Source organism: Pollicipes pollicipes, unplaced genomic scaffold (assembly GCF_011947565.3).
Source record: "Pollicipes pollicipes isolate AB1234 unplaced genomic scaffold, Ppol_2.1 Scaffold_4881;HRSCAF=5763_pilon_pilon_pilon, whole genome shotgun sequence".
Taxonomy (NCBI): domain Eukaryota; kingdom Metazoa; phylum Arthropoda; class Thecostraca; order Pollicipedomorpha; family Pollicipedidae; genus Pollicipes; species Pollicipes pollicipes.
The window spans coordinates 20,540,999-20,568,089 of NW_023596576.1; the positions used below are offsets into that span (position 1 = coordinate 20,540,999).

Genomic DNA, 27,091 nt, shown 5'->3' on the forward strand with positions numbered 1-27,091 from the left:
CCGGACGTTCGAGATGGGCAGCCTCTGGGCTGGGCTGTGTGTCCGAGTCCCTCGTCCAACCGATTGCACCTTATTATTCCCACATATATACAGTGATTGAGCGGAAGCATTGCCTGCAAATTTGGTAGGCGGCGGTTTGTTTGACAGACGGGCTGTAATACCGATTGGGGCTTTACGTCTCACCGGCTCCTAGGGCTATTTCGAGGCGGAACGTCTCTATTACGTATTCATCGGGATTGGGTACATGGGATGCGGTAGTGGTGTGGCCAGGACCCCATCCCAGGATACAAAAGCCCAGAGATGAGCACCCTAACCACCAACCACCATGCCATCACCGCCCGTCTGCGCCACGAACTGCGTCCGGCTGATGAAGAAGAAGGCGTGTCAAGAGTGAAAAGGAAGAAAGCATGTCAGGATTAATGAAGTGGATGGCGAATACAAGTTCACGATTCTCCCAATTCATTCAGCTTATATAACGCAAGCCAGCTCAGTGACAAACACTCGGCTCCGCTGCTCAGATGGTGAACCAACAGCGCCTCTATGCGCTGCGTGCGTAGTGTTTTAAGTAATGTTTGGCAGGCAGTTGAATACATTCGCATTCAACGTTCGCTTTTTTACTCCCTGTTTTCTTACAACCAGGAGTGCGGTTCCCTATTCAGCTGCAGACGTTTTATACCCCTCCGTAACTTGGGTTGCAGCCTGTAGATTTGCGAAAAAGTGAGCCAAATTCGGAGAGAAACCAATTTGTTGGCATATCATCGCGGCACTCTTCGTTATATTTTCATCGATGAGCCAACCAACTTGTTTTGGTAAAGCACGCCCGTTGGAAACGTACCTAATTGAACAAACGAATTGTTTGTAGGCTGGGCCATTGAACGTGTCTCACCACGTAGTAGTACCCGGATTCAGCTTATGAGACGGCCCCAACCCCTCTCTTTGAGAGTAAAGGCATGTATAATTCAGGATAAGCCCCGTTTGCAGGAGCGTGTGGATAATTTGAAATTGGGGGAGGGAGGGGAATCAGCCAAATACAATCATTAACAGCATAGGTGAGCGTGCCAGGAGCTGTAGATCTGTATGCGCGCCTACCTGGAGCAGACATAAAATTAGTCAGCCTTACACATCAGTCATCAATTCCTTGAAAAAAAAACTAAGACACACCACCAACACGTGCAGTGAATAACAAAAAAAAAAAATGCCGCGGAGAATTTCATCCATAGCTCGCAATACCAAACAGCAGGCACCCCGACCAGTGCTTTCCACGAATACTGTGCAGTTACTGCCGAGTAGTCTGCAACCGGAATTACTATGTGCCACCATATTGCGCTACATATATATATATATATATATATATATATATACAATATTGCGTTATATGTTACTGCAATCTCCGATGACACGAGCCAGGGATCAAAGTTTTAATTTTTTTTAATGTGCCTGTTGCCAAGGGCATGCTGACGCGGCAAACTTTGTGTGCTCAAACAGAACGTTGTCCATATCCATGCGCATTGTTTTAACTGGACAACACTGTACCGCATGACGTCACTCGTCGGCTGAGGCGGGCGAAATCGGCTCTGGTAGCCCTCTATCGGGCAATATTCGAACCATTACGGAAAGAGCTGCGAGAAAGTATGACAATATCCTAACCCGTGAATCTCACGCACACTGGATTTTATGAACACTTAACTTTATGAACACTGGACGCTGCGAGCCCGGACTGTCTGATTCCCCTGTGTCCAGGAATATCGGACGGCTTTTGGACATTGTGAACGCTGGATGATGCGATTCTGGACTTTTTGACCACTAGACTTCATGAGTTCTGGACGTTTCAATACGCATCCCAGGCCACAGCCTTGCACTGAACCCAACGCATTACCGCGTGGCCAAGACCCGCATTTCTGCATTCTGGGTAGCAATGCTGTGGCGTCATCATGGGACTAAATCATATGTCACCAACGCTGTGGCGGCGTGAAAACGCTGTTCTTTGCTGGCTGGTTTAGCATGAATATGTCCAAAAGCCGAATTGTTTTCGACCTAGCGCATTTAGTGAAGCATTTTCAGCTGAGAAATGACGTCGGCTTGCAACAGGGCCACAACATTATTGCTGCAATGCGCTTTCAGCCTGCCCCCGACAGGCACATGGGGTTACCCATTCACCAGTGATTTATTCCGAAGAATTCTAGCCGGAAGTGCTTAGAAACAGTCTGTTTAAAAGAGTACAACATGCAACACCAACAACGACATATGATGAAAATGAGATATGGCGGGCTATGCGGGCCCGCAACACCCTGGGACACGCATTGAGAAGTTGGAATGCGCATTTTTTGCCTTAGTGGGAGCCTTGTCAGGGTAGATGCAGGGTTGGCGTGTCCTGATGGGGTTAGTGAGGGTTGAACCCCGGGGGCTTAAACACAGCGCGTGCTATCTCAGTCCAAGATAGTGTAATTTTCCTGTAAAATGGGCCGATTTCTGGCAAGTTTTGGCATTTTTGCCAGTCAAAAAGTCGAAGTCCATTTCTTAGATCCGGAATAGTCTGATAGAGATATTTTAGGGCGCTGGGTATATCATTCTCTGCACACTATTTTTATCTATCCCACTCAACATTATAGATCTGCAAGTTAGCCAGCACATGGGAAGATCATAACACAGCAACAGGGAAGTTCTTGGCACCTGCCCTCCTCACATTGCCCTTTTTCTCATTTCACTCCATGACGGTACCGCAGTGCAAAAATATGTGTGCAATCATTGTCCATTAATCCATTTGATGTGAATATTACACCTGATATTTATCTATTCACATCAACATGTTCCTTTTTCAAAAGCACTTTGCACATAGATATTCGCGCAAGTTGGCCTCAACGAATATGGGGTGGGTGCAGCAACTAGGAAACGTGATTTAGTAGGATTTATTTTGCAGTCAGGTCCCAGTCTTGATTTGACTTAAGACGGGTTGAAATGCAAAATTATTATATCTGTTCATATAGCATTGAAATAAAGGTGCAGAACAGGGTTGCCATGCAGTTCAATGGCGAAATCACCGCTTTAAACCCTGCGATTAATATCTACAAGCCTTTTCGTAGCATCAACCAAAAACCCAACTGCGGGCTACCGAATTTAAGTCCCATGGTCACGTCACGTTTGCGAAGCCTTCTCCAGTAGCCTTGCGCGTGGCGAACAATCCGGCCCAGCTGTCTCAAATGCATGACGCCTTAAAACGCTGCATAGCAAACTAATCACGTTCGTTGCAGGATGCTGTAGCCACCCACGATTCTTACGACTAGTGATAAGCCTAGTTATACTGCTAAGTATGTGGAGTGAATACTGGCTGAAAATATGTGAAAAGCACTGATCCGAATGACATTGGAAAAGCACTGTGTCACCACTGATCTGTGGCGTCAGCACTGATAAAGTATAGTTTGTAGTATGTTCCTGTCACCTGCTAAAAACTATCCTGATTAAAGCTATGACAATGACATTGGAAAAGCACTGTGTCACCACTGATCTGTGGCGTCAGCACTGATAAAGTATAGTTTGTAGTATGTTCCTGTCACCTGCTAAAAACTATCCTGATTAAAGCTACCATGTTCGGAAGGATCTTATGGCTCAACTCGCTCATACAGCGAAACGTCAACGTTTCGACACGTGCTCTACACATGCTCACGGTGCAAGCGTTACCGAGTTCAGTCCAATACTAAGCTTTGAGTTTCGTCTAGCTGGGATGATCTGTTGTAATATGGTCTGGTCTGTTGAAATTTGTTTCCATTTTCGCAATTTTGTCTCCAAGTGGTTCGAAAAAGTGTCAGTTTTTGTCGCCGGTCATATCCGGTAAATCGGAAGCTTTTTTCTCCCCTGCTCGGATTAGTTATCCTGCATTAGTTATCACACGCACTTGTCGTTTCCGTGCGGTTGGTTGGTGCAGTTCGTCCCCTAAACACCGGTGCTCGTACCTGTTCCGTCAATACCAAGGGCGGGAAGCCATATTTGCATTGAATTGTCATTGTTAAAGGCTACAATTTGGCTCTCCATTGATGACAAAATGAATAGCTTGTTCAAACCACCTGCAAATGTGTCTATTTGAAAAACAGAAAATGCCAGACCTACGTACATAAGGCTACAATGGACCCTCCATTGATGACAAAATCAATAGCTTATTCAAACTACCCGCAAAGGTGTCTCTTTGAAAAACAGAAAATGCAAGACATACACCCTTCAGTAGGTGTGCACACAGAAGCTCCAGTTCATATTCGTATAACATGATAACGCATGCCGTTGCCTTTTCAGTCCGTTCATATGTCTCTTCTGTTACGTTGTATATGGATGGACGACCGCATCTTACTACCCGAAGGTCAGTAATACCCACGGTAATTTCCCAAAATAACGTCTTCATGCAACCGTACACTTCTCACGCCAGACTGTAACAGGCTTTTAAAATAGTGTAGTTATGTGGCAAGTTTTGTAAAATATGCCTTGAACAATTTTTAAAACTCTTCAATTGGAGAGAACAAGCAATTTGAGCGAGCCGCGGACAAAACAAGGCATCCCATGAGTCCCAGGTGCCACAATTTTCCATAGCGTCACGAAGTCTTTTATATATTTAAGTCAGTTTATACGCATGTAATCATAGCTCGTGAGCATGGCAGCTCAGGCTCTTTTAATATACAGACAAAAATAATTTGTCCCATGTGATCCCAGGCAGCGGGCAACGGCCCGACGCTGACGCTCGCTGGCTTGGTCGCAGGCATGACGGGGGACGCGCACATCTCATTCTCGGCATTGCTGCGCGAGCGGCTGTGGGTGCCCGACTTGTTCTTCCTCCACGCCACCTCCATCCGCCGGCAGAAGCTGTTCACTCCCAGCGAGGCTCTGCAGGTCTACGCCAACAAGACCATCTTCCTGTCATCGCTGTACGTCAAGTTCGTGCGTCGCATCAGGGCGCCTCGCTTTCAAATGTCATGTTACTTGGTGCTCTAGATGTTCAATGAAAATAAGTTTTGAATAAGATGAAGGAGGCAGCACACATGCCTTTGGCTGAGAAAGCCATCAGTAAATTAGGTGTAGACATTAGTCCAATATGGCATCCAATGCCACGGAAAAATCGCCAAATATCCAAAAGATGAATGATACCAAGTTTTAACACCTGTGTATCTGTCACGGTTAGCTCAGTTGTAGGATACTGATCTCGCAATCAAGGTGACCCTGGTTCGAATCCCTGCAAATCCGAACGGGGAACGCCTGTTGTGACATGGCTGGTAACCAGCCATCCTTCTCTGTATTTCATAAGATCTGCAGACTGCCGGGCCTTCCTGGGCCGAAACGGTGAATACAAACTGACGCCTACAGCCTAAAGTTAATCCGAAAAATGGTCGCCTCCACATTAAGATTTTGTTTTTATGTTTAACAAAAGGCAGGGTCTAAACGCCTGTCTCCATTGCACGTTTCGTTTGTCTTCGGCAGAGGTGATGCCCTGTATGCTGGTCTTGGATGAATTTAGTACCTGCGTGTACCAAACTCCCTAGCATAGCATATCATCAGATTGCAGTAACGAGCTCATACCGGCCATCGTCCGTGACTTGTTGGATACTGCTTACAGACTTATGATGGAGTATTCTTGCCCTATGAAGTACACGTCTTATCCTCTGGACCGGCAATCCTGCGACATCATCATGGAGAGCAGTGAGTGTGTGACGTTTTCACCCGTGAAGACAGTGTCGTCAGTGAACCAAGACCTAACCATTCCAGCGAGATGTCGGACCCGTACACATGAGTGGCATGCAGTGCTTGGCCCGGATAGACACGTAACCCAAGCGCTATCTCATTAATATTCACTGCATAAGGGCATGACAACAAACTATTGGCATGGGTAGCCATGAACGGCAGTGGCAAATCATCCAGTGGCATGAATCTGGATGAGAAATGGCTTCACCTATTACAACCGTAGAGTGTATTCTGTTGCCTTTGTCATGATAGGCAGCGCTGCGAATGATACCCTTGGGCATCGAGCCATGCAGCTTAATATTCTATCACTTGAAAAAGATTTCCGTAAATTGCTCAGTGCATTTGCGAGGAACATTCATTTAGATAAGTCAGTAGTTGTAGCCTTATCCTCGGAGAAAAACCAGGAGAATGGAAAAATAGATTGGTTGATATTTCGACAACATGCCTTTATCAAAACAAGAGCAGAAGTGAAGCTCTGCTATTGTTTCGATAAAGGCATGTTGCCGAAATATCAACTAATCCACTTCTCCGAGGAATATTCTCCGAGGAATAAGGCCATAACTGCTATCTTATCTATGCGAAAAGATTTCCCGCGAAAGACAGCGTAAGGAAAGCTGACCATGGCAACCAGCTTCGTAAACGGCCGGCATGTTTTGCACGGTTTTTAATCGTGCCGTAATCAGTATATTATCGGGAACACTTGGGGTAATTTGTTCCCCAAAATTAGACAAATGATTTATTAAAAAGCAAATTGCTATACGGGGCTTTTGCAGACAGCGCAAAAAAGCTTCACGTCATGTAATCGGCTGCAAGGCTTCCATGACTTAGCAGCACCTAGTGGACCCAACGATGGAGAGCGCCGCTCTTGTTGGTAATCGCAGGATAAATTAGGATATAGGGAAGCAGAGCACCCGGCGTATGTGGGTGGCTTCCGCTCAGTGCAACAAAAGAGCGAGCCGGCGCTACTACGTGCCTTCCAGAGCACAACGCTGGAGAGCGGGTCAGCACAAGGAAGGGTCGTGCCATCGCCGTACCAAACTGCAGCAGAGTGGGCCGGCACGATCATGGGCGGTGTGTAACAGAGGTGGCCGTCCGCTGACCCTCAGGCGGCTACCCGAAGGAGCGGCTCAACATCAGCTGGCACCCGGCCGGCGTGCGCCTGCCGTCACAACTCCATAACCATCAGTTCTCGGTGTCGATCAGCAGCGGCTACCACAGCCAGTCAACATACCCGTCAGGTACGGGGCCACGGGCCCACAGTCGGCCCTCGTCTGCCTGTCAGTGCTACGGCTCCACCAGCCCATACCAATGGAGTGGTCGCTGTCGCCCCTCAGGCCTTAAAACGGACTGCCCTCTGACTTCGCTATCTTGTGTCCTATTTTCTTAATAGGTTTTCGTTGAATAGTATTGTATGGGTCTTTCTTGACAAGGCTTCTTACCACAATAGTCCTATCGCTGCCTTCTCCGCTCTGTTTTCTGTTTTCCCGATTGCATACGACGCGGGTGGCTCAATTATAACTGCATCTACGAACATGCTGGTGAGCACGATACATAATTTAAGTTGCGAATTGTCAACGTCCACACAGCCAACATTACATCAGCGTCCACCAAGTCTGCCAACATCTGTCGTGCATCAGATTCTACACACTTATCGTCACGCCGCATCGCTCTTGTTCGACATTTCGCTGTTATATGTAACATTAGCCGTTGTCACTAAGGATCGCGGCGCAAATTTTTTGTATAAAACTTGAAAAACTGCGTTTATTTGCTAACTACACATCTTTGTCAACGATTTTCGGCTGAAAATGTCTCACAGAGATTTAAGACATGATTGTAAAGACGCGCAGTTTGATGAAATTGCATTTGGTGGTCATAAGCAAGATTACGACTTTATATACTAATATGATGCCAGATCGCCTCCTACCGAACCTTTTCAAAACCTTTCAAAAACGCTCGGTTGCATCTCTGACGCAGACGCCACAAAGCAAACTCCTATATCAAGCTTATAACAGCCCTGGTCATATGTATGCAGTGCATACAGAGCTTTCTTGGAGTACTCACAGAGCCTGCTTATGATACTTACAGAGCGGACAGGGCTTACATACCTTAATATGTTACAGGAGGAATGATCCTTAGATGAAATGATGCTCAAAGCCCGCCTTGCACCACACAGCACCGATGTAAACAATAATGGTGCAGCCAGCATTCAACGCTCTCAGCCGATGCACATTGCTGATTGCAGGCATATTATTTTCCTGGAAGTTGGGTGGACTGAAAGCATAGGCTGAAAAATGTCCATTAAGAGTCTCGTTAAATATAACAAACTTACGTTTAGTTGCATTCACGGGGCTTACACCCTGCATATGAGAGGGAAGGTTTTGCATTCCTACTGCGCTTTGAACTGAAATAACCATTTTGAAGATCACTTGGTGCAGTCCACATCCCGGCGCTTCTTAAGACCTAAACTCTTCTAATTTCTGAGCTATACGCCCACAAAGGTGTGCAGACCATTTCATGGAACCTATTTCAATGTCACCCAGGCATCCCTAATGTCATAATAACGTCATTCCAATCCTGCCATTCCGTTGGCTCTGCGGCGATCAAGGCTAAGAAGACAAACATGATTGTCTGTTCGTTGGTATCCGACGCTTGTAAACGCGGTTTCCAGATGTAACGACCGCCGATTGGCTTCGAATCAATATTGTGCAAGGTATGATGACGTAATCAGGCAATGACATTTTAATGAGTGTATTTACTGAACAGAGAAATGATGTTGTCTGCAGCAGCCACTTAAAATATGCCAATGTTTGTAAATGAACTAGCTTACTTCTTCATATCTGTTGCTTGATTCCATATCTTCAAATGTAGAACATTCTCTTAAATGGAACTACATGAAAGCACTATTTATCTTTTCGAAACGTATGGAATGTAATAACAATTCATAGAATCATTTTAAGAACTTGTTGAGAGCTTCTCAGCACATTAACATATCGTGGAAACGCCTAATGACAATTAAATAAACAATGTGAGCTGCGAAGTTTGCATGACACCATGTGCACTAAGTGGGCGTTTCCAGAACAGCTAGGTGTTTACAGATATGGACCTGACCACGCGTAAAGTTATACGGAAACTCATTTCCGTTTCGGGGCCATGAATGCCCATAGTGTTGGCCAGTTTCCGTACCCGATTCTGCGGTCACCAACCACCGCACTGCTCGCCAGGCTCAGGTGGCCAATTCGCTATGCCAGCAAGCAGCGGTGGTTTCCGAGGACACATGGACACAAAAGCCCATGGCCGTTGCGCATACAAGGCTATGTTGCTTGCCACTCTGGCTGGATCGATCAATAGAATCGGCGGTGCCCTGTTCTGTTCCATGCGTCGAATACACATAGACCGCGTAAATGCGCCTCGATCCGCTCCCTCTGCTTATGAAAGAAAATGCTACACTAAATCATCGCCACTTTTATCATCATTGCAATCATTGCAATAACTCATCACCACGCCGCAATGAACATGTTTATCGGCATGGAAGGTAACGTCACATGCGACGCCAAGCGCAGACTACCGCGCGCGAAGTCCGCTGTAAGGCCGTGGCTCGGCGCCCTCGGCCATCGGCTTTTGACGCTCGCTGAGTAAGTACGCGCCGTGTGTGTGGTGAGCGCAGCAAGCCCATAGACTGAAAATTATTGCACTGAAGCTGACTGTTGAAAGGCATTGATTTCATTTAGCCAGGAGCTTGATTTTGCCTAGATATACCATCAGGGGAGAAGGTAGGGCACGGGGTGCACCTGTCCCCTTAGGTCCCGGGAGGTATCCCAAGTGTCCTCGGCACCACCAATTAAGGGCCGATTAAAGAAACGGAAGGGCCGGTCGGAGGCCGTATTAAGGAACCCGGCGCGCTGGCCCATGACCTTCCAATGGCCGAAAGTCGTGTTAAAGGACCCGACCTGCATCAAACACCAATCAGAGAGCCTCGTCCTTTAACCGGGGACATCTAGGGCAGCAATGGTTCCCATGTTTATCGGAGGTCATCGATACCGAACAGTCAGGCCGGTGTCCCCTGTGCTAGGAGCTGCTAAGATAATGGGAGACCCGAGTCATTCAGGAACCTGCGGGTCCTAGCACGGAACTCTGCATCGGGCAAGGGGTCTCGGGTCGACCAGAACTTATTTTGGGGAAAGGGCTGGGACATGGCACCCATTGCCACAGGACGTCTTGCGGCGGTCAGTGTGCTCTGCCAGTAAATGGAGATGTGACAAATGACGCTCAAGGGATCCCAAATGAGATACTGCATGAGCCCGGTGTCAGGTGGCGGGGGCAGTGAAGAACGAGCCGTACGCCTCGTATCGACCACGACCTTGATAAGTATAATTGCGGCCCCTGTGCCAATTATTCGACCCTCCGTGCCGCCAAAGGACCCTTTGGCATCGGCGAGGTCCGTGCGTTGATCCGGGCCAACCGTTTCAGTCAGAGAGCGTCATAGGCCAAAGAGGAAAGCGATCCAATGTATGATGCATCCCTCTGAGGGACACCGAATGAACCAGGGGGACACGGCCACCGGATCAAGCAGGTGGCCTCGGCCGGCCTCCGTGTCACCAGCATGGCAGCCGTTAAGTACCCTAGATGAGACGGAAAGACCCTTCATTTCCCGACCGGAGAAAAAAAGTGAGCCCCACACTGATCTACTCACAAGCCTCCTATCGGGGCAGGTAACGGTTCCCTTGTGTTCAGTCCAGAGCTCCCTCAATGAATACGCCTGCCGGCATAGCTAGATGGAAAACAAATTCAAAAAAATTGAAAAAAGACCTCCTCGAAATGAAGCTGGCCAAATCTGCTGACTTTTTGGGAGGAGCGACTTTTTCACTGGAAGAACTTCTTTAGGTTCTTTATCTTGACTCTGGTGACACTCCTGGGTCTCATGGCATCCTTGTGTGGCTCGATATCAAAATTATGAGGACATTTTTTGTCGTAAAGGTGGGAACTAAACAATTTGGAAAACTGAGAGATCGTCTGGTTATTACACCAGCCCCTAGGTACATCCGTTGGCGTATTGATATGACACTCTGCTTATGGGACCCACCGTCTGACCCACATGAGAGGACGCTCCGGGTCACTTCCCACGCCGGCCAAGTCGTAATCAAACTGTCAAAATACTTGGCAATGGTGAGCGGCATAGCCAGGCGAACGCTTCCCGCTAATACCCAGGACCATAACCCATGATAACACGATGCATATTGGATGCGTTGGGGTTGAAAATGTGAGCCTGGGGTTCTGTTCCTTCACTTTAAGCACATCACATCTACGCGTGACAAGACAACAAAAAGGAAAGTTATCGATGCAAGGAAGGTCACACATGACTCACCCTCTTGCCACGCATGCTCAGCGTCGTGTTGTTGCTCCCGAACATGGGGCATTGATCGTCCCGTGTCCGACCTTGCTGCAGGCACGTACTCGGCGGTCGGATTCCGGCTTAATCTGCAGCGCAAGGTGCAGTTCTACCTGCTGCAGGCGTACCTGCCGTCGGCGCTGCTCGTGGCTGTGGCCGGCGTGTCGTTCCTGGTGCCGGCGTCAGCAGTGCCTGGCCGCATGGCACTCTGTATCACCACTCTGCTCGCCGTCACCACCATGTTCGCCGCCGAGAGGTACAGGACCACGTGCGGCACGAACTGGCCGACTACTTGTCGCGCTGTCGGGGCCCTAAGCACCACCTCTCTGTCTCGGCTTCCAGTCGTCCGGTCTGATGTCTCCAGAACAAGTTGAGCCTTGATACTCCACTTGTCCAGCGCCGGATAACTGCCGCTGCCGTCGACCCATACGCTCTCTTAAACCTCAGTTTTAGGCTACAATATCGCCATGTGGAAGTGGGCATCCTTCCAGCAGTCGACGACGCATGCGTGATAGAGCTCAGAACGTAGGCTGTGCTTACGTACGTACGTGCGAGCGTGCGTGCGTACGAGCGTGCGTGTGGTTTTGTTCAGCTTCTACCAGTTGGGCAGTCGGTTGTGGGATGGAGCTAGTGATGGGATGTAAACATAATGATTTGGTGATTATATCATCATACATTCATTGGGTGACGAATGTCTGCGATTGGGACTAAAGCCCCACCTGGAGCGTCGGAGAAGGTCGACACAAAACACGAAGTAGAGGTGTGATCGCTGATCGTGATCGAACTTAAAACGTGATCGCTGGTCGTGATCAAACTTAAAACGTGATCGCTGGTCGTGATCGAACTTAAAACGTGATCGCTGGTCGTGATCGAACTTAAAACGTGATCGCTGGTCGTGATCGAACTTAAAACGTGATCGCTGGTCGCGCGGGCGTGCCCCATTCGGAGGCGGGCGAACTCTTCGGACCGGTGTTTGCCCATGTTGCTCAATCGCTTCCTCAAGAAGTGCTTGATGCGGTGTGCATGCCGTTCCTGGGAACAAGATCCACTTGGTATGGGCGTGAATATAAATAGTTTCGGCCATCCTGCAGCGTGCTTTATCAGGACACATAGCTATACACGTAGTCTGGGGGATTGAGTGGCCTGCCCTTCGCAAGCACGTCTGCCCTGAGGTTTTCATCATCGTCCGATTGTCTTCGGACGCATAGAAAAGAAATTCCTTAAATGTAGACTGAAAGGAGTAAAATGTGTGTTGAATATGGAGTAAAATGTTATGAGTCACGGATGAGTGGCTTCGGATGAAAAGAAAAGGAGATTTTGAATCTGAGAAGATGACTGAAGACTAGATTTACGGTGCTTTAATGTGGCATCAGACTTGTAGAAAAGCTGAATGTTCAGCAGAAAAAACCTAAGCAGGTGGGTAAAGCTGAAACAGTTTCTTGGACTCGCCCCAGAGGATCACATCTACGACTTCCTCAGATTTGGATCATCAGTGAAAAACAAGAGTGCGTGCGAAAAAGGGTGGGTCGATCGCCTTCTCGAGACAGGTGACGGACTGTGCAAAACTTGTGGTGTAATTGTTATGGTCATTGTCTTAATGTGAGGGGTGTGGGTGTGGAACCAAACGCGATCATCAAGGGTTGTGCCAAGGCAAGCCTAAAAACTGTGCTTTATGCTTTCTTCGCCGTTGATTGAGTGGTATATGAAAGCGAGGCATAGGGCGATTTCTTCGCTTGAGACATTAGAAAGGATATGGGACATCGGGGGGGGGGGGGGGGGGGGGAGGGCCCGGGCAGACACAGGTAGGTCCCACTGCTGACTTCAGGCAGCAGCTTCGTTAAGATCCTCCCGGACACCTTGGGTAGCTCGGACCATGGAGGGTATGTGCACTGTAGGGCTACATCGTGCGTAAAAATTGAGTATAACGTGTAATGGGAAAAGATGATGGAAATGGTTGTAGAACTATCTGATTGTTCATGCTGAGGAATACTGTGAAAGCTATGATGCTGCCCTTGACGCATGGCATGTGGTTTGGTGTGGAGAGCGGAGGGAAACAAGCCGAATCTGAATAAAGGATGTGTCTGGAAGACATATTTCAGGAATTGCACGATTACCGCGAAAAAGTCCAACAACATAGATTTTAGAAAGCAGTGTGCCCAGATTTACCTCATCATACGCGCCAATCAAACCGAAAAAGACACACTGTGTGAGAGTGGGCAGCAAAGAAGCCACGTTGCAGGGATTTGTGAAACAAATAATGTTGCGATGCTGGTGTGTCATGACTTTTTTATGACTAACGTTTGCAACAAATGTTTGGATAATCGTATTGCTCTTCGTTGTGCGCAGTGTTTGCAAATACCCTGTATAGTATCACTTTTTTCGCGCCTGTGAATGTGACATGACGGTGAATCCGGATTTATTCGACACTTGAACGCCAGAACTAATTGCACTGATAATAATCACGTTCCTTGACGAAACGGAGCCAAGTCGGCGGAAGTTCACATGGCTCCTATTTCACCGTTTGTTTTCAGGGAGTCGGGCCCACGGGTCAGCTACATCAAGGCCATGGATGTATGGATGATCGGCTGCATGATGTTCTGCTTCTGCTGCACCGTTGAATACGCCGTGATCATCAGGTTCGAGCAGATAACAAACTTTAGTTGCACAGGTCATCACCAAAGTATGGTGACCAACGAGCTGTGGTCGGTTTTTTGGAGGTTAACAGGCATCGAATATGTGTGATTTATATTAAGTGACCCAGGGACGAGGAAAGGTCAACATATTCATTTTTTGCCCGCCCACAAGATCAACATCTTTCCGAACCCCGATGAGAACAAAAGGCACGCCATTCCAGACGGCGTGGTAGTTTCACCGTAAGCAAGCAAGTGTGGAACATGTGGATCACGAACGCCCTGATCCATGGGCCAACAGAGGACAAAACTGCAATTTATTTTTGCCGACACAATGAAAGACATGCACAGAAGACCCACAGCAGGCACACAGACAACCCGCCAGCGACGAGCATGGAGGCCTGTCTGAACGTTATGTCCATAGCTCCATAAATCGTATGTCATTTATGTATCGCAACGTGAGGATCACGTCGACAGCTATTGATAGTCAATGCCGACCTGCTGCTTGAATTGTTTACACCATGTTCATGAATGAACGTCGCAGCTGAGTCACGGAGATTTTCATCGCTGTTGCTGTCGAATCCAATGTTTGCGGATATTCTATCTATTGGTACGGATAGCGGTCAGCAATGTTAAGTCATTCTGCGGATAAAAACCGGTCGCATCCTCCAAACCTACCCGTGTTCAATTGCCCCTTGGAGTATATTTCTACATGTTAAGGTATAATTTAGCGTAAAATGGACTTTGTACCGGGAACATCGGCTCTAATTCATACTGCTGGAAAGACGAATGTACTTGCATGCAACGCATTTTTTCGTTTCGTTGCAACGACGACATCATAAGACGTGTCTGACTTGTTTTGAAAATGGTGCGACACAAAAGTACTGCTCTGGTAGGACAAACAGGCAAACATTTTGTTTTGGAAATGTGATGATACTGTGTGCCGCAGTCATAGCGATATCGGCTATGGTGTTTCTATGGGAAAAAAAATTGCGACAATCAGTCTCAAGAAAGCTTATAGCATGAAGTATCTCCAATTATATCTCAAAATGTTTGTCCCGATAGCCCTGTTGATTGGCTTCAGATCCACTTACTCGTAGCTGAATGGGTTCGAGTCTCTTTAGGCGCTCGCTATTTTCCCCAGACTGGGATGGCTTGCGGACAGTGTAAGCGGTCGTGCCGCAAGTGGCGTGAGGTCAGCGAACAGGGCATGTGCTGAGCACTGTGACACGTTACACATTCACCACCAAGTTCTGCCGTTGACCTGAAATCGCACGATCGGGTGGCACAGAACGGGGCCCACACAACAAGCACGGCCTGGCGTTAGCTTTTATTTCATGAATGCATCCGTTGTAGGGTTTTGATTAAATATTTAAAACATTTTAATAATCCGCTTGTAAAAACTTTTCCAAATCTATTTTTTGAGCTACCTGTCGCCACATTGGCAGAAGAGTACGTTTCGTAGCTCTCTGCTACATGGGCTAAGAGCGCAGGTTGTCTTCCATAGAACTGAATGCATTTGTTGTCCAGTCCTGTGATGTATCAAATCAAAGTCCACCTTTTTCAGTCCATTTCACGGCGTGAGCAGGCAGTATCAAGGCTGCGAGATGGGATAGTCAAGGTTTGAAAGCTATAAGCCGCGTCGTCATTAGGACTGAGACGGTGTTAAGTCATGTAATATGCCTCCCGTTCATCATTTTCCAAATCTATGATTTAACTGATTTCGGCTGGACTCTGGACGAGCCGACCAAAAAAAGCCTACAATCAAACAAATAAGCCATGTACTACAGGTTTTGCGGCGCCCAAGAACCCAAGAATCCTTCGACAACACAATTGAGATGTGTTTGTTATCATTACCATTATCATCCATGATTTTTCATTCAGCGTTTTCAGTGTGCTACTAATGCGCCTGGGTCATGTCCTCGACCGCAGACTGGGGCCGGACCAGACGCAGAAGACGAAGGAGAGTTCCGTAGCTCCGTCTACACCCTGCCGTGCCAGCGCGACCGGTATCAAGCAAATCCAGGTCCAGCCGCTGGGCCAAAGCGTCAAGCCCTGCTCCTGGGACAGCCAGAGGCTGGCCAGAGGCATTGAGAAGTGGTCCGTTCGCTGTTACGCCTTCTTGTTTGCGGTCTTCAATGTGGTCTACTGGGTATACTATAGAGCGTAGACGTGTTGAAATGCATTGGCTGTCATGTGAGTCGCGATGCACGGTCCGGATGACAACCCGCCCCTGCGCTGTACGCCGCGCACCGTACAGCATCTTGCAGCACGGTTGCCGCATGCGCGCTGCATAGCTGCCAATGTATTGCCACTCTTTGGTATCGTCTGAGTAGTTGCCTTCCGCCTAATTCTGCGCGGTGAAAGGCCGACAATATGCCTACGTTACTTCGTCGAGCGAGCCCAACTTCCCCTGGAAAATTTCTTTTCCGAAAGCCCGTAAGTCACTTTTGCAAGCCTACTCGCAAGTTTTTTGCCGATTCACTTCTGACTGACGACTATAATGTTCAGTTGCGTGTGCTATAACAGCTAAAATTTACAATGCACCACGTTAATATTTACCACGCATTGTAGCAATGGCATGGCCATAAATCACATGCGTGTTTGTCATGTCTAATCATTATCAATTTTTCAGCCTTTCAAAACACATCTCATGCTGCAGCTGCCATGGACGCGTGTACATGGGCACATGCAAAGAATATAGCTGATTTGTTAAGCACATCGCGAGTTTCGAACGAGTACGAAACTCCTCACTTCGGTAAATGCGGGCTGGTTTGGGTTTGGTTTTCAAACACAGCCTTGTCTGTGGTCGTGTTTTAGCCAAATGCATCTGCTAGGTGGTACGAATTATGCAGTATCACAGGTGAGAGTGATGTTTTCATAGGAATATCGCTTTGGCAAAGGAATGTTTTTTGCGCACCGGTCTGCTGCGGCAGGCCATCATTCCACGACACAAAATATTGACCAGCGACTAATCTTGTTTGTCTGCAGCAGTTTGATTTCCATGACAACTGATATTCCCAGGCCAATCAGGCTGAAATCAGGTCAGTGTGATGTAGCTCGTGACAGTTTCAGGAAGCCTTGCCACCGCGGAGGGTTCGGGATGTTCTTGACATCTGTGACAACTAATACTCCAGATCAACCAGGCTAAAATCAGTCAGTGTGATGTGGCTTGTGACTGTTTCAGAGATCCTTGCCACTGCGGAAGGTGCGGGATGCTGTTGACGTTTACCTTTAATAAAATGGCCCTGCCTTCACTCATGTTTTTCATGGATAACATCTTTATGCAAAACCTCGTCCATGACAGATGAAGATGAAAAGCTATTTCTCTTTAATTGTAAGCTAATTTCATTCTTTTGCATGAAATTGCTTTCGTGCATGCATACCTTAATTGCTATTGGTTTATTTAAAGACAACTGGTATCCTCAGGCCAATCGGGCTAAAATCAGGTCAGTGTGATGTAACTCGCGACAGTTTCAGAAGGCCTTGGCGCCACGGAAGGATCGGGTTGCTGTTAACCTCTACCTATCACTGCCTTTATTCCCGTGCAGGAATCTCTATGCAGAACACCGCACATGGCAGGAGATGAAATCCTGTTTTTGTTCAGCCATAATTTATCGTCATGCTTGAGCTAAAACTGTTTTCTTGCGAAGCTTTTTTATCCTCTTACCCATGCATGATTTATATGGACTCCCTCGCAGCGATATGCGAGGGAGCACGTTCTTTGAAGAAGGTTTTTGTGACGAGCCTCAGTGGTGGCTTCGTTGGCAGTGTAGTCTGCGGACCCACTTGCTATATTTGGTTGCAACGATAGATGATAAAAGCAATAACGGAAGTACCGAAATATTAACGGCAGGCCGTTTCTTTCACGTGGCGAGGATTTTCTTCAGAGCTGCTAGCTGCTACGATTTTATGATGCACGTCAATGTGTGTCTGCTTGTGTGTCCGTTTGCAGTTTTTAGCCAGACGTACGGCACAGACGACTGTGTGAATTGGCGTAGAATTTGCGCATACGATGGCTACAAGTTTGTTATTTTGTAAGAATTTGGTAAAATTTACGCACACGAGCTTCGTGACGGTCCACGACAAAAATTCACGCCCGTCTGCTACTCATGGCGGTCGCAGCGCGCGCAAGAATGGTACGTCTTTTGACATTGAGCAGGGACACACTTTTTCGATAGCATGCCACAAGTCGCAAGTCGTCGATGGCATGCCGCAAAGCTCGAGCAATGGTGAAGACAACGTCCCCATGCACAGCGGACATCTAACTGATGCAGATGATCAAACAGCAGCAAAACATAATTCATTCACGCTGTGAATCGCTGACATGCAAATCAAAGTTATATGGCTGGAGGCGATGCCATACCAACATTTACGGCGTAGGTTCTTCGCAAAGTGAAGTAGGCCAGAACAGCTAAATAGTATCCATTCGATGTCCTAATCGCACGGAACAGCTCGTTTTTCAGGGAATGTGCCTGACTGATTCACAAATGTTAACGGCTTAGAATAGAAATGCCAACCGAGAACGCTTCCATATTGCTGAGACAAGAGTGAACCTTGCGTTACGAGTAGCAGCGTAGCAGTAGCGTTACGAGTTGCGTTACGAGCAGCAGCGTGACAGTAGCGTTACGAGGTGCGTTACGAGTAGCAGGACTTCCAGCACCAACAGCGTCGCCTCTTCGGGCAGTAAACCAAGCGGGAACCGTTTGTAAAACACCATAACATAGGCCTTTCTTAGCAAGTCTGCTTTCCAATAGCACCTATACAATGTGTTTAATCTTAAGTGAACAAACTCTAATTAAAAGCAAAAAACTGCATTATTACCTATATATATGCGCCAGCGCTGGTGTGATGTTCATCTTTCAAGCACGCAGGCTATGCACTTGGAACTTAAATCAATCATTATTTTCAGGTTTTTCTGTATTAACCGTTTTCACGAAGTACAACGGTGCGAAAAATTTTAAAGCTTGCAAAAATATGCCATCGCTTATCTTCTTGCGTCACAACTTTTAGGAACGGTTTTTGGCTACAAATGTTTTCCAGAGATTGACATAGTATATGGTGATAAAACTGCGCTGACTGGCTATAAACAGGATCACTATTTCATGGTCGGTTGTGATGCCAAGTTTCTTCCCACCCTAGTTTTTTGAAACTTGAAAAAATCGCTAGGCATGTCTGAAGCAGACGCGACAAAAAAACTCCTATGGCCTGGTCACGCCTCTTTTGATAGGTATGTAGTGCATGCATACCTTACATTCGTAAAATGGTCCACGATGAATGAGCGTTGAACTCAATGATCGTGAAAGCCCGCCTTGCTGCACACAGCACCGATGTAGACACTAATGAAGCATCCGACACCCTGGACGGATCCAAAGCGCTGATTGCCAGGCATGACATTGCCCTGTAATCTGATTGAAGTAGAGACATGGATTTAAGAAAAAAGTGTAAAAATTCTCTCATTTCGCGTAAAAAATATTATTCTTAGTTGGATCAACGTGGTTTAGCTACTGAATGTCAGTGCAGCGGCATGGAGACGTGTGTTCGGCCCGAGCTGAATCATAAATCGATTCATGAATCAATTGTTTTGAGATGGGTTGTGTGGCGAATCGGCTCACTAGGGAAAATGGTGCATTAATTCAGGAGCTGAATCACATCCTTAGAATTTCATGGGCTGAATCATGCGTCGATTATTTCTAACAAAGTTGCGTCAGTGATTTATTTGACTTAAATGACAATGGTAGCATGAGAAAACACGGCATATCCCAGCCAAATCAATAGACCATTTCAGAAAGTTAAAAGGAATAGCACGTACTATAAATTATAAGGTCTTTTTCAGCAGCACAAGATTTGCTATTGTGGTTTCCAACTAGCAAAGACAATATTGTTGGTTCTGAACTGAAGTTTGCCAAATTTCATTTAGGAACCTGAAAATATCAAGTGGTACAGACATTCTGCATTCCTATATCCTACGCTAGCGTCAATGAAAGGTTGTCTTCTTCCTATAAAATCAAATGAATGATCATATTTTTCATCGTGAATTGTCACGACAATGAACTAATTCATACCTGACACCTTATTCACTACTACTTAAACTGCTGTAAGCATCTTTTTGCTGAGGGTATCTGAAATAAATAACCAGATCGTCTTGTCTCACATTCGCATCGCTCATCGCACATGACCTCCCAGATATATCATCAAGAACTATTTCCATTCATCACGCAACTCATGAGAATTTAGGCTCCAACCCAAGTAAGCCTTGGAGTGCGGGTAAATTGCGCACAACATTCCAAGCTCTATACAGTGCGGAAGCCTGTTCTGACTCCCAATCCATCATAGAGTGCCTGCCGTCATTCTACGATGGACTAGTGACGTCCTCTACTCCGTCTAAGGCATCGTGGTGGACACCATTGTGGAAACCACAATCGGCGCTTACGTTAGCCCATCTAGTTCAGTTGTTCACAGTTTCAGTTCTGTTCAGTCCAGTTCCTTGCTGACTGCAGGACGTGGGCCGAGTTAAGTATATTTTTCCTGGGCTTGTTGGTAAGAAACGCAATTGTAATAAATAATACTTGTTACGTTTAGGTTAGGAGGTTGCAGTCATATTGTTTCTAACTCACCGTAGCTTATCGCTATTTGAAGAATCGCAATCTGATGTTGATTGCTGACGTGCGATCCCCCACGGCTTGGCTAGTACTGGCTAGTGGGAATTTGATTACCTACATGTGAATGCATTTGGCTGACACTTCGCCAGTGGGCGATGCCAACTGCCAGGCTAAGCGCAGTCTTCTCCACCTTGAATGGTATATAAGAAATGGGTCTGGGTCGTGAGTGCTAGCTAGTATATGTCAGCTTTTTAACTGAAACTTGAGAGACCTGGTTGTGGTAACAGGTCACAGGAGAGATGCATTTTCAGGAGAGATGCATTTTCAGGAGAGATGCATTTTCAGGAGAGATGCATTTTCCGCAAGCATTTCGTGAATACATATTAACGTAACCAACATATTTGAAGACATTGCAATCCTTTGTGCCGTACATATCCAACGCATTTCATATTTGGCCTCCTTCATGTTTCATAATCGATTTCTGATATAAAATCATGCACATAGACCCAAATTCACGGCGCTGGCTCCGGGAGTTCTCCCAGCAACAAGCTCTGCTTAGTTGGGTGGACTCCCTGGACATCCAGCTCAAAACCCAGCACAAAAATGACCAGGTAATTGCCCCCTCCGACTTGTATGACTGTATAGCCCTTACTAAAACGGTGAATTCAGCGGTTGTAGCTTATTGGGCGGTTATAGCGGGCTGTCATTAGCTGACTTTGGCTAATGACTACTTTAAGCCTTCCCATCTATGATTTTCCCTACCTATCACATAACGCAATTCCTTCGGATCTGCACCATCTATTCACCTGCTTTTTTACGTTTGTTTCATCTTCCTGGCTGGGAGTGCCGCGACTTGATTTTATGTTTTCTGGTGTTAGCGTACGGTTTACTGCGTCGCTGGAATTGAGGGTGGGGCACTCCTGGTTACCTGTTCTTGGGTAACGGCGTAGAAAAAAGGAAAGAAAAAAAGATGTGGTTTGCTGCACTGCATTCGGTAGATTCAAACCATAAAGTTGCCTTTACACTATTTGTATATATATATATATATATATATATATATATATATATATATATATATGTTGGAATATTTTGGCACATTTATATCTCTTATATATGTTCGATAAAAAATAACTGCTGACCCAGCATTGACGAGCTTTCTGGCACATTGCTCTAGTTTCCGGGCTTTTGACTTGGCGTCATCGCTTAAATTAAAGATGGTTCGCAGTGTTTCCATTATAACGTAGTGCTCCCGTTATGAGTGTATCTTATATGCATTTAAGTGAAAATATAATTATGTGTTACTTCAATTAGTCATGCGTCATTTGTGATCTCCGTACCAAAAGATGGTCTCCAATTTTGATGGACAATTTTTGTCCTTTACAACCCAAAACCTATTTATTGTGCCTTTTAGTCTCCTCCGACGAGGAGATAGGATCTCGAAACGCCAGAATGTAAAGAGCGACAAACATGTTAGTAATTTTGTGCGACCCATCTTTAATATAAGTCATGATGTCAAGTCAAAAGCCCGCAAACTAGAACGATGTGTCAAAATGCTCGTCAGTGCTGAGTCAGCAGTTATTTTTAATAAAACATGCAGGTAGTATACACATGCATATACTCATATACAGGTATGATATATATATATATATATATATATATATATATATATATATATATATATATATATTGGAATGAGGTGTCAGATATACTCCTGAGCTATAGATTACAAGTATCTGTTAGGAACCAGGTCATACATTATATATATATATATATATATATATATATATATATATATATATATATATCTCTCTCTCTCTCTCTCTCTCTCTCTCTCTCTCTCTCTCTCTCTCTCTCCTCTCTCTCTCTCTCTCTCTTCAATTCTATTGAATCAGACCTTTGATTCGAAAATTGTGTGAGCCATGAGTCAAGTGATTCAAGTGCCAGCAATGAGCCTGAACAGAGTCGATTAAAAACAAAATTAGAACGGCTTTGAGTCGTTTGCTGAATTGGATCCCAGGACCTGTGAGCCAGTCCTAAGCCGGCTATGTAAACCTAAATCTAAAAAATCCAACTTGAGTTAGATGAAGCAATTTTACATAATTTACTCTTACTCAACTCTAAAACTAGTCGTTAAAGACACATTTAAGGGCTACAGTTCGGCCTTAATTAACAACCAGTCTGCTGTATTAATCATGAGTGCGTTCTGAACACAGGCTGGGCTACTGATAGTTATCGAGTGTGAAATACACCAGCATCCGCTCTAGTCAATCACCTTAGTCAGCAGCAGGCGATTAATGTCACGAGGGGGCGTTGCGGCGTTGTTGGCGTCTGTCTCCCGCTAGGGAGCCCCGTTTTGCACCCCAGTTTCATGCCTAATATAGCCTCTGCAGTTGCTGGTGCTCCATGAAATGGTGTACCACAACGTGCGCAGCGTTCCCTTTAAAATGTATTGACCGCCATTACTTAAGCAAATCGCCACTGCGGCCGCCCTACCAGCACTGAGAAATACCCTGTCAGGAAGTCAACCGAGTAAAGTGGGTTCCTTCGTCTGACAGGCTTATTCCAGTGCCAGCCGATAGCCATGCACCAGTGCTATCAAATGCACGCGGTCGCACTCCGCGCACGACATAAGTATTGTTCCCGGTCTGCCGTAGGCTGGCTACCGCACGCTGCGGGCCGGCACGCGGTACTTTGTATGGCGTGTCAGGGGATCATGTGACCAGAATAGGTGACGCTGGCCGGCGATCGACTTACGTTCCCAGCTTATGGTGACTCTGCAGTGATGTGTGCACGCGATCACACCCACCGCGCACGACATAAGACATTTAAAGGTCATCTGAACAGTAATTATATTGCGCGTGTGAGGGACATCCTGTCGGCTATGACTTGGACACCTCCTGTCGGCATCTTGATCTCAGCCATGCATGGCTCATACATGACTGAGGCTAGCTGCCGTTTACCTCAGGCTCCTGTTTCTCTCCCGGTGATGCTCACACTTCTGCCCTCTACGCCGCGATAGCTTTCGACTATACCCGACCATTTCTTTCACGAGTCCCTCAGGCTAGATCATTATATCCCATTGTTGGCCTTGTTCAGATCTCCAACCGCGTCACTGTTACTGACCAAGTACACTAGGCTTATCAAAACCTCTGGAGGGCCTCTCAAATTTAGATATGAAATAATGTGTTCGCCTGCTGTGGTGGATGACGGGGATGACTAATTTTCACGCTACCGATCCGGAAGCGACACCCCTGTAGATTTGTAACGAATTTGTGCCAGTTTTTGCCAATATTCTGGTTTTCCATGTGCCAATGGCACAGAGCTATCGCTGAGGTAAGTTTTCCAGAAAAAAGGAAGCATGTTCAAGGTATGTTCTAGTGTTCAAGGCGCTGGGCATCTCAATCAGCTTTCGTTTACGACTTCGGTAAAATAGCGTAGATGTCGCGGCAATTCAGCTGTATAGATGGCGCTTTAGTCAGATGTGATTTCAACGATATGATTAGTCTTCACCTGCGCGTACGCCGATTTGTGCAACAATGCCATGCGCGGATGGACTCATCGACGTACTTCTACAAAGGCTCTGTCGTGGGGAAGCGCAAAAACTGGATGTTGCATAGTAACACCGGAGTTAGAAATGTCAGCTGCGACATTGTTTTGAAGGGGATGGCATAACTTATTCCAGTAGATATCTATCTTAGTGCATGACAAAGTTTGTTCAATCAAAAATTGGCAGCAGTTAATGCTCTCAGTTGACGTCTTTTTCAGGTGGTGTGCTTAAAGTTGAAAACACATGACTTATCATATTTGAGGTGAGAGGGCCGTTTTATGCGCTCAGAAGGTACACTAAATTGATATATTGTTTCCCTTGCGCAAAAAATAAGAAACACACACACACACACACACACATATATATATATATATATATATATATATATATATATATATATATATACATAACCGTATTTAAATCGTGCTATAATTAATAAGCATTCCGCAAGACCTGTTTATTTAAACGTGTAGATATTTTGCACCTAATGCCATGTCAAAAATATGAGGCAATGTGTCCGCACCATCCGTGGAAATGCATGCTATGCGTACTTTTACAAGCATGCATGCTGACTAAAAATGAGTGAATGAAGGAAAATGCAAGTTATCAACATTAACCACATAACCAATCACTGTTTTGGCAGTCTTAGACGTGGAAAGAATTGGTACACATCGTGCTGTGGCCATTTCCTCCTGTGGGCGGAAAGTGAACAGCATTAAATCAAGAAATTTAGAGCGAGCATGGAGATAGATGGATTGGGTTTAGACTAGCCAAATCAAATCGAACTGGATCCTGAAGATCCATGACGTGAAAAACTCAAGATGTTTGTAAAATGATGGTGGTGAAGAAATGATACCATACCCCAAGCACAGTTCAGATAAGCGCAGCAAATGGAAAAGGTTTGTAAGCCCTTAGGCCGGACTTTTGTATTTGAGGCTCTTGAAAAAGTTAAGGATTAACGTGCACTTAACATTAGATCATACCTATAGTAAGAACCATCACCACTGGGTATTAGGCACAAATGTGTGCAGCGTTGCAAGACTGACAGATGAACATGCTCGTAGTCGAACAAATCCAGATTATAAGGGCAGGGCCAAGGTGTGAGTGAGTAAAGTCAAGGTCCCAGCGATACCAAAATATGCAGCCGATTATGTCTGATGCGCAACTAAGTTGTTTTATTCTGGCATTACCACAAAAGTTGTAAAGGGTGGAAACATAACAACAAATAGCTAACGGATGCAAATCTAACAAGGATCACACGCATATTCCTACTTGGCGACAGACAATTTAAGTCGCTTTTTAAGACACACCACACATTTTTCATGAAAAAGTACCTGGGGGGTAGGGAGGAGAGAGGGGGGGGGGGGCAGTGGTAGCAAAAATGCGTGTTCAAAACAAGACTGGGCGTGCCCCTTGGCATATGGGTTTGGGTACTAAAGTGGCCAAACAAATACGGATGCAGAAGCTTCGGATATATGAGATGATATTCTCTTCTTGCTGGGGGAGTGATAGCCGAGTGGTTAGCGCCTTTGGCTCCCACGCGATTCCTGGCTCTATGGCGAGTAAAGAATTAAAACGAGTATCCATACTGCGTGGAGATTAGGGTGCTGTGCGCCACTTTACCTGCATTCCAAGACTTCGTGAAGCTCTGAAATGGTCCGTTCATTTTTCTGGGGAGTCCGTGTTTCTTCATGTTACCATCTTCATTTCAGCCATATGATTCACTACCACAATATTGCTTGATATGATCGACTCACAGCTCGGCGTATGAAATTTACGAGGAATGTAACTCAGCTCATGACTGAGAGCTGCCACTCTCCAGACGAGTCAACACAACTCATGACTCAGCTCATAACGATCGACTCATTAGCCGATTCATGATTCAGCTCGTGACGATCCCAAGTCTGCACATAAATGGATCAACCAGCACGGAGGTCAATAGGGATTCTGGAAAACCCGTGTTTGAGTTACTGAGATTACCGATAAATTCTGTTGAACATGGCACATGTTATATTCCCTTTAAAGAGAGGGCCCAGGGTCTCCCTGGGGGTTTGAACAGAAATAGCCAGCTTGAAGATCATTCGGAGCCGTTCGCAGCCCTGCATTTCTTGAGACCCAAACCTCTCTAGCTTCTGAACTGAACTGAACGCCCGCGAAGTTGTGCAGACTATTTCGTGCAGACCATTTCGAAGCCACGCAGGTATTCATGACGCCATAAAAAACGTCATTCAAATCCTGTCATTCCATTGGCCATGCAGCGATAAAGGCCGGGACAAGTATCATTGTCGAGTCGCTCATATCTGGCGCTCGTGAGCAAGCTTTTGAAGATAAAGCGGCCGTCAATTGGCCCTCAATCACCTGTTTTGCAAGGTACGATGCCACGATCAAATACTGACGCATTAGGAAGCATATTCACTAAATATATTTGTTTTAATTGCTGCCTGGGCATTTTAAGGCACCAATGACAATGTTTGTGAAAGCGCCGTCTCCTGGCATGTGAGGTATGATGTAGTATTTAATTGAAGACCAAAGCCTTTTGTCAGCTTCGGTTTAAGCTCCCAAATGTGCATGTTCCTATTGATGCGTAATGTAGCCCACCAATACCACTCAGGATAGACCAGTTTGCACTGCATCACTTTTGTTGCAATGTCATGCACTGCCATTTGTTAAGGTCTATTCAGAAGGAAAACACGCCAGTGCCTGCATACCGTAATAAATGCACGGTGCTTTATTTGTTGACACCATTGTAAGAACGCTGGTTTGATGGCAAATACCCAGCAATTTTCTGACGGTGTCTGTTGAACGTATGCCAGTCTTCCAATGGTCAAATGTTCCGTGTCAAGAAAAGATACCATACGACCCTCGTCGTTATGCGCCTCAAGTTGCATTGCTTGCTCAGGCTTCCTTGTTATTGGACTAACGCTGGAAACGACTTGGTCGGACGTCGCACGATAAACCATGCCGGCAAATGTGATTGGCCAGGGGTTCAAATCAATTTTTCCTGGCTCATTGGCTCTAAAAATCGGCGATGCTTTCCGAAGTCTATGGAGGGGGTATGTGTGGTTCACAAGTGTTTTTTGGTGGTAGATTTTGACTGCTGAATAGCTGAATCCGATGTGTGGATGAAGGCACAGAGAGAGAGAGAGAGAGAGAGAGAGAGAGAGAGAGAGAGAGAGAGAGAGAGAGAGAGAGAGAGAGAGAGAGAGAGATA

General features: G+C 46.1%; 1 protein-coding gene across 1 annotated transcript in view; it reads left to right on the plus strand.

The window, feature by feature from the left end:
• LOC119100105 (glycine receptor subunit alphaZ1) overlaps positions 1–27,091 on the plus strand; it is a 62,349-nt gene that overhangs the window by 19,842 nt on the left and 15,416 nt on the right. Inside the window, exons 4-9 of the mRNA XM_037223219.1 lie at positions 4,282–4,345; positions 4,739–4,913; positions 5,591–5,673; positions 6,822–6,953; positions 11,159–11,234; positions 13,633–13,781. Of these exons, the coding sequence (XP_037079114.1) occupies positions 4,282–4,345; positions 4,739–4,913; positions 5,591–5,673; positions 6,822–6,953; positions 11,159–11,234; positions 13,633–13,781 (679 nt within the window). The remainder of the gene's footprint in view (positions 1–4,281; positions 4,346–4,738; positions 4,914–5,590; positions 5,674–6,821; positions 6,954–11,158; positions 11,235–13,632; positions 13,782–27,091) is intronic.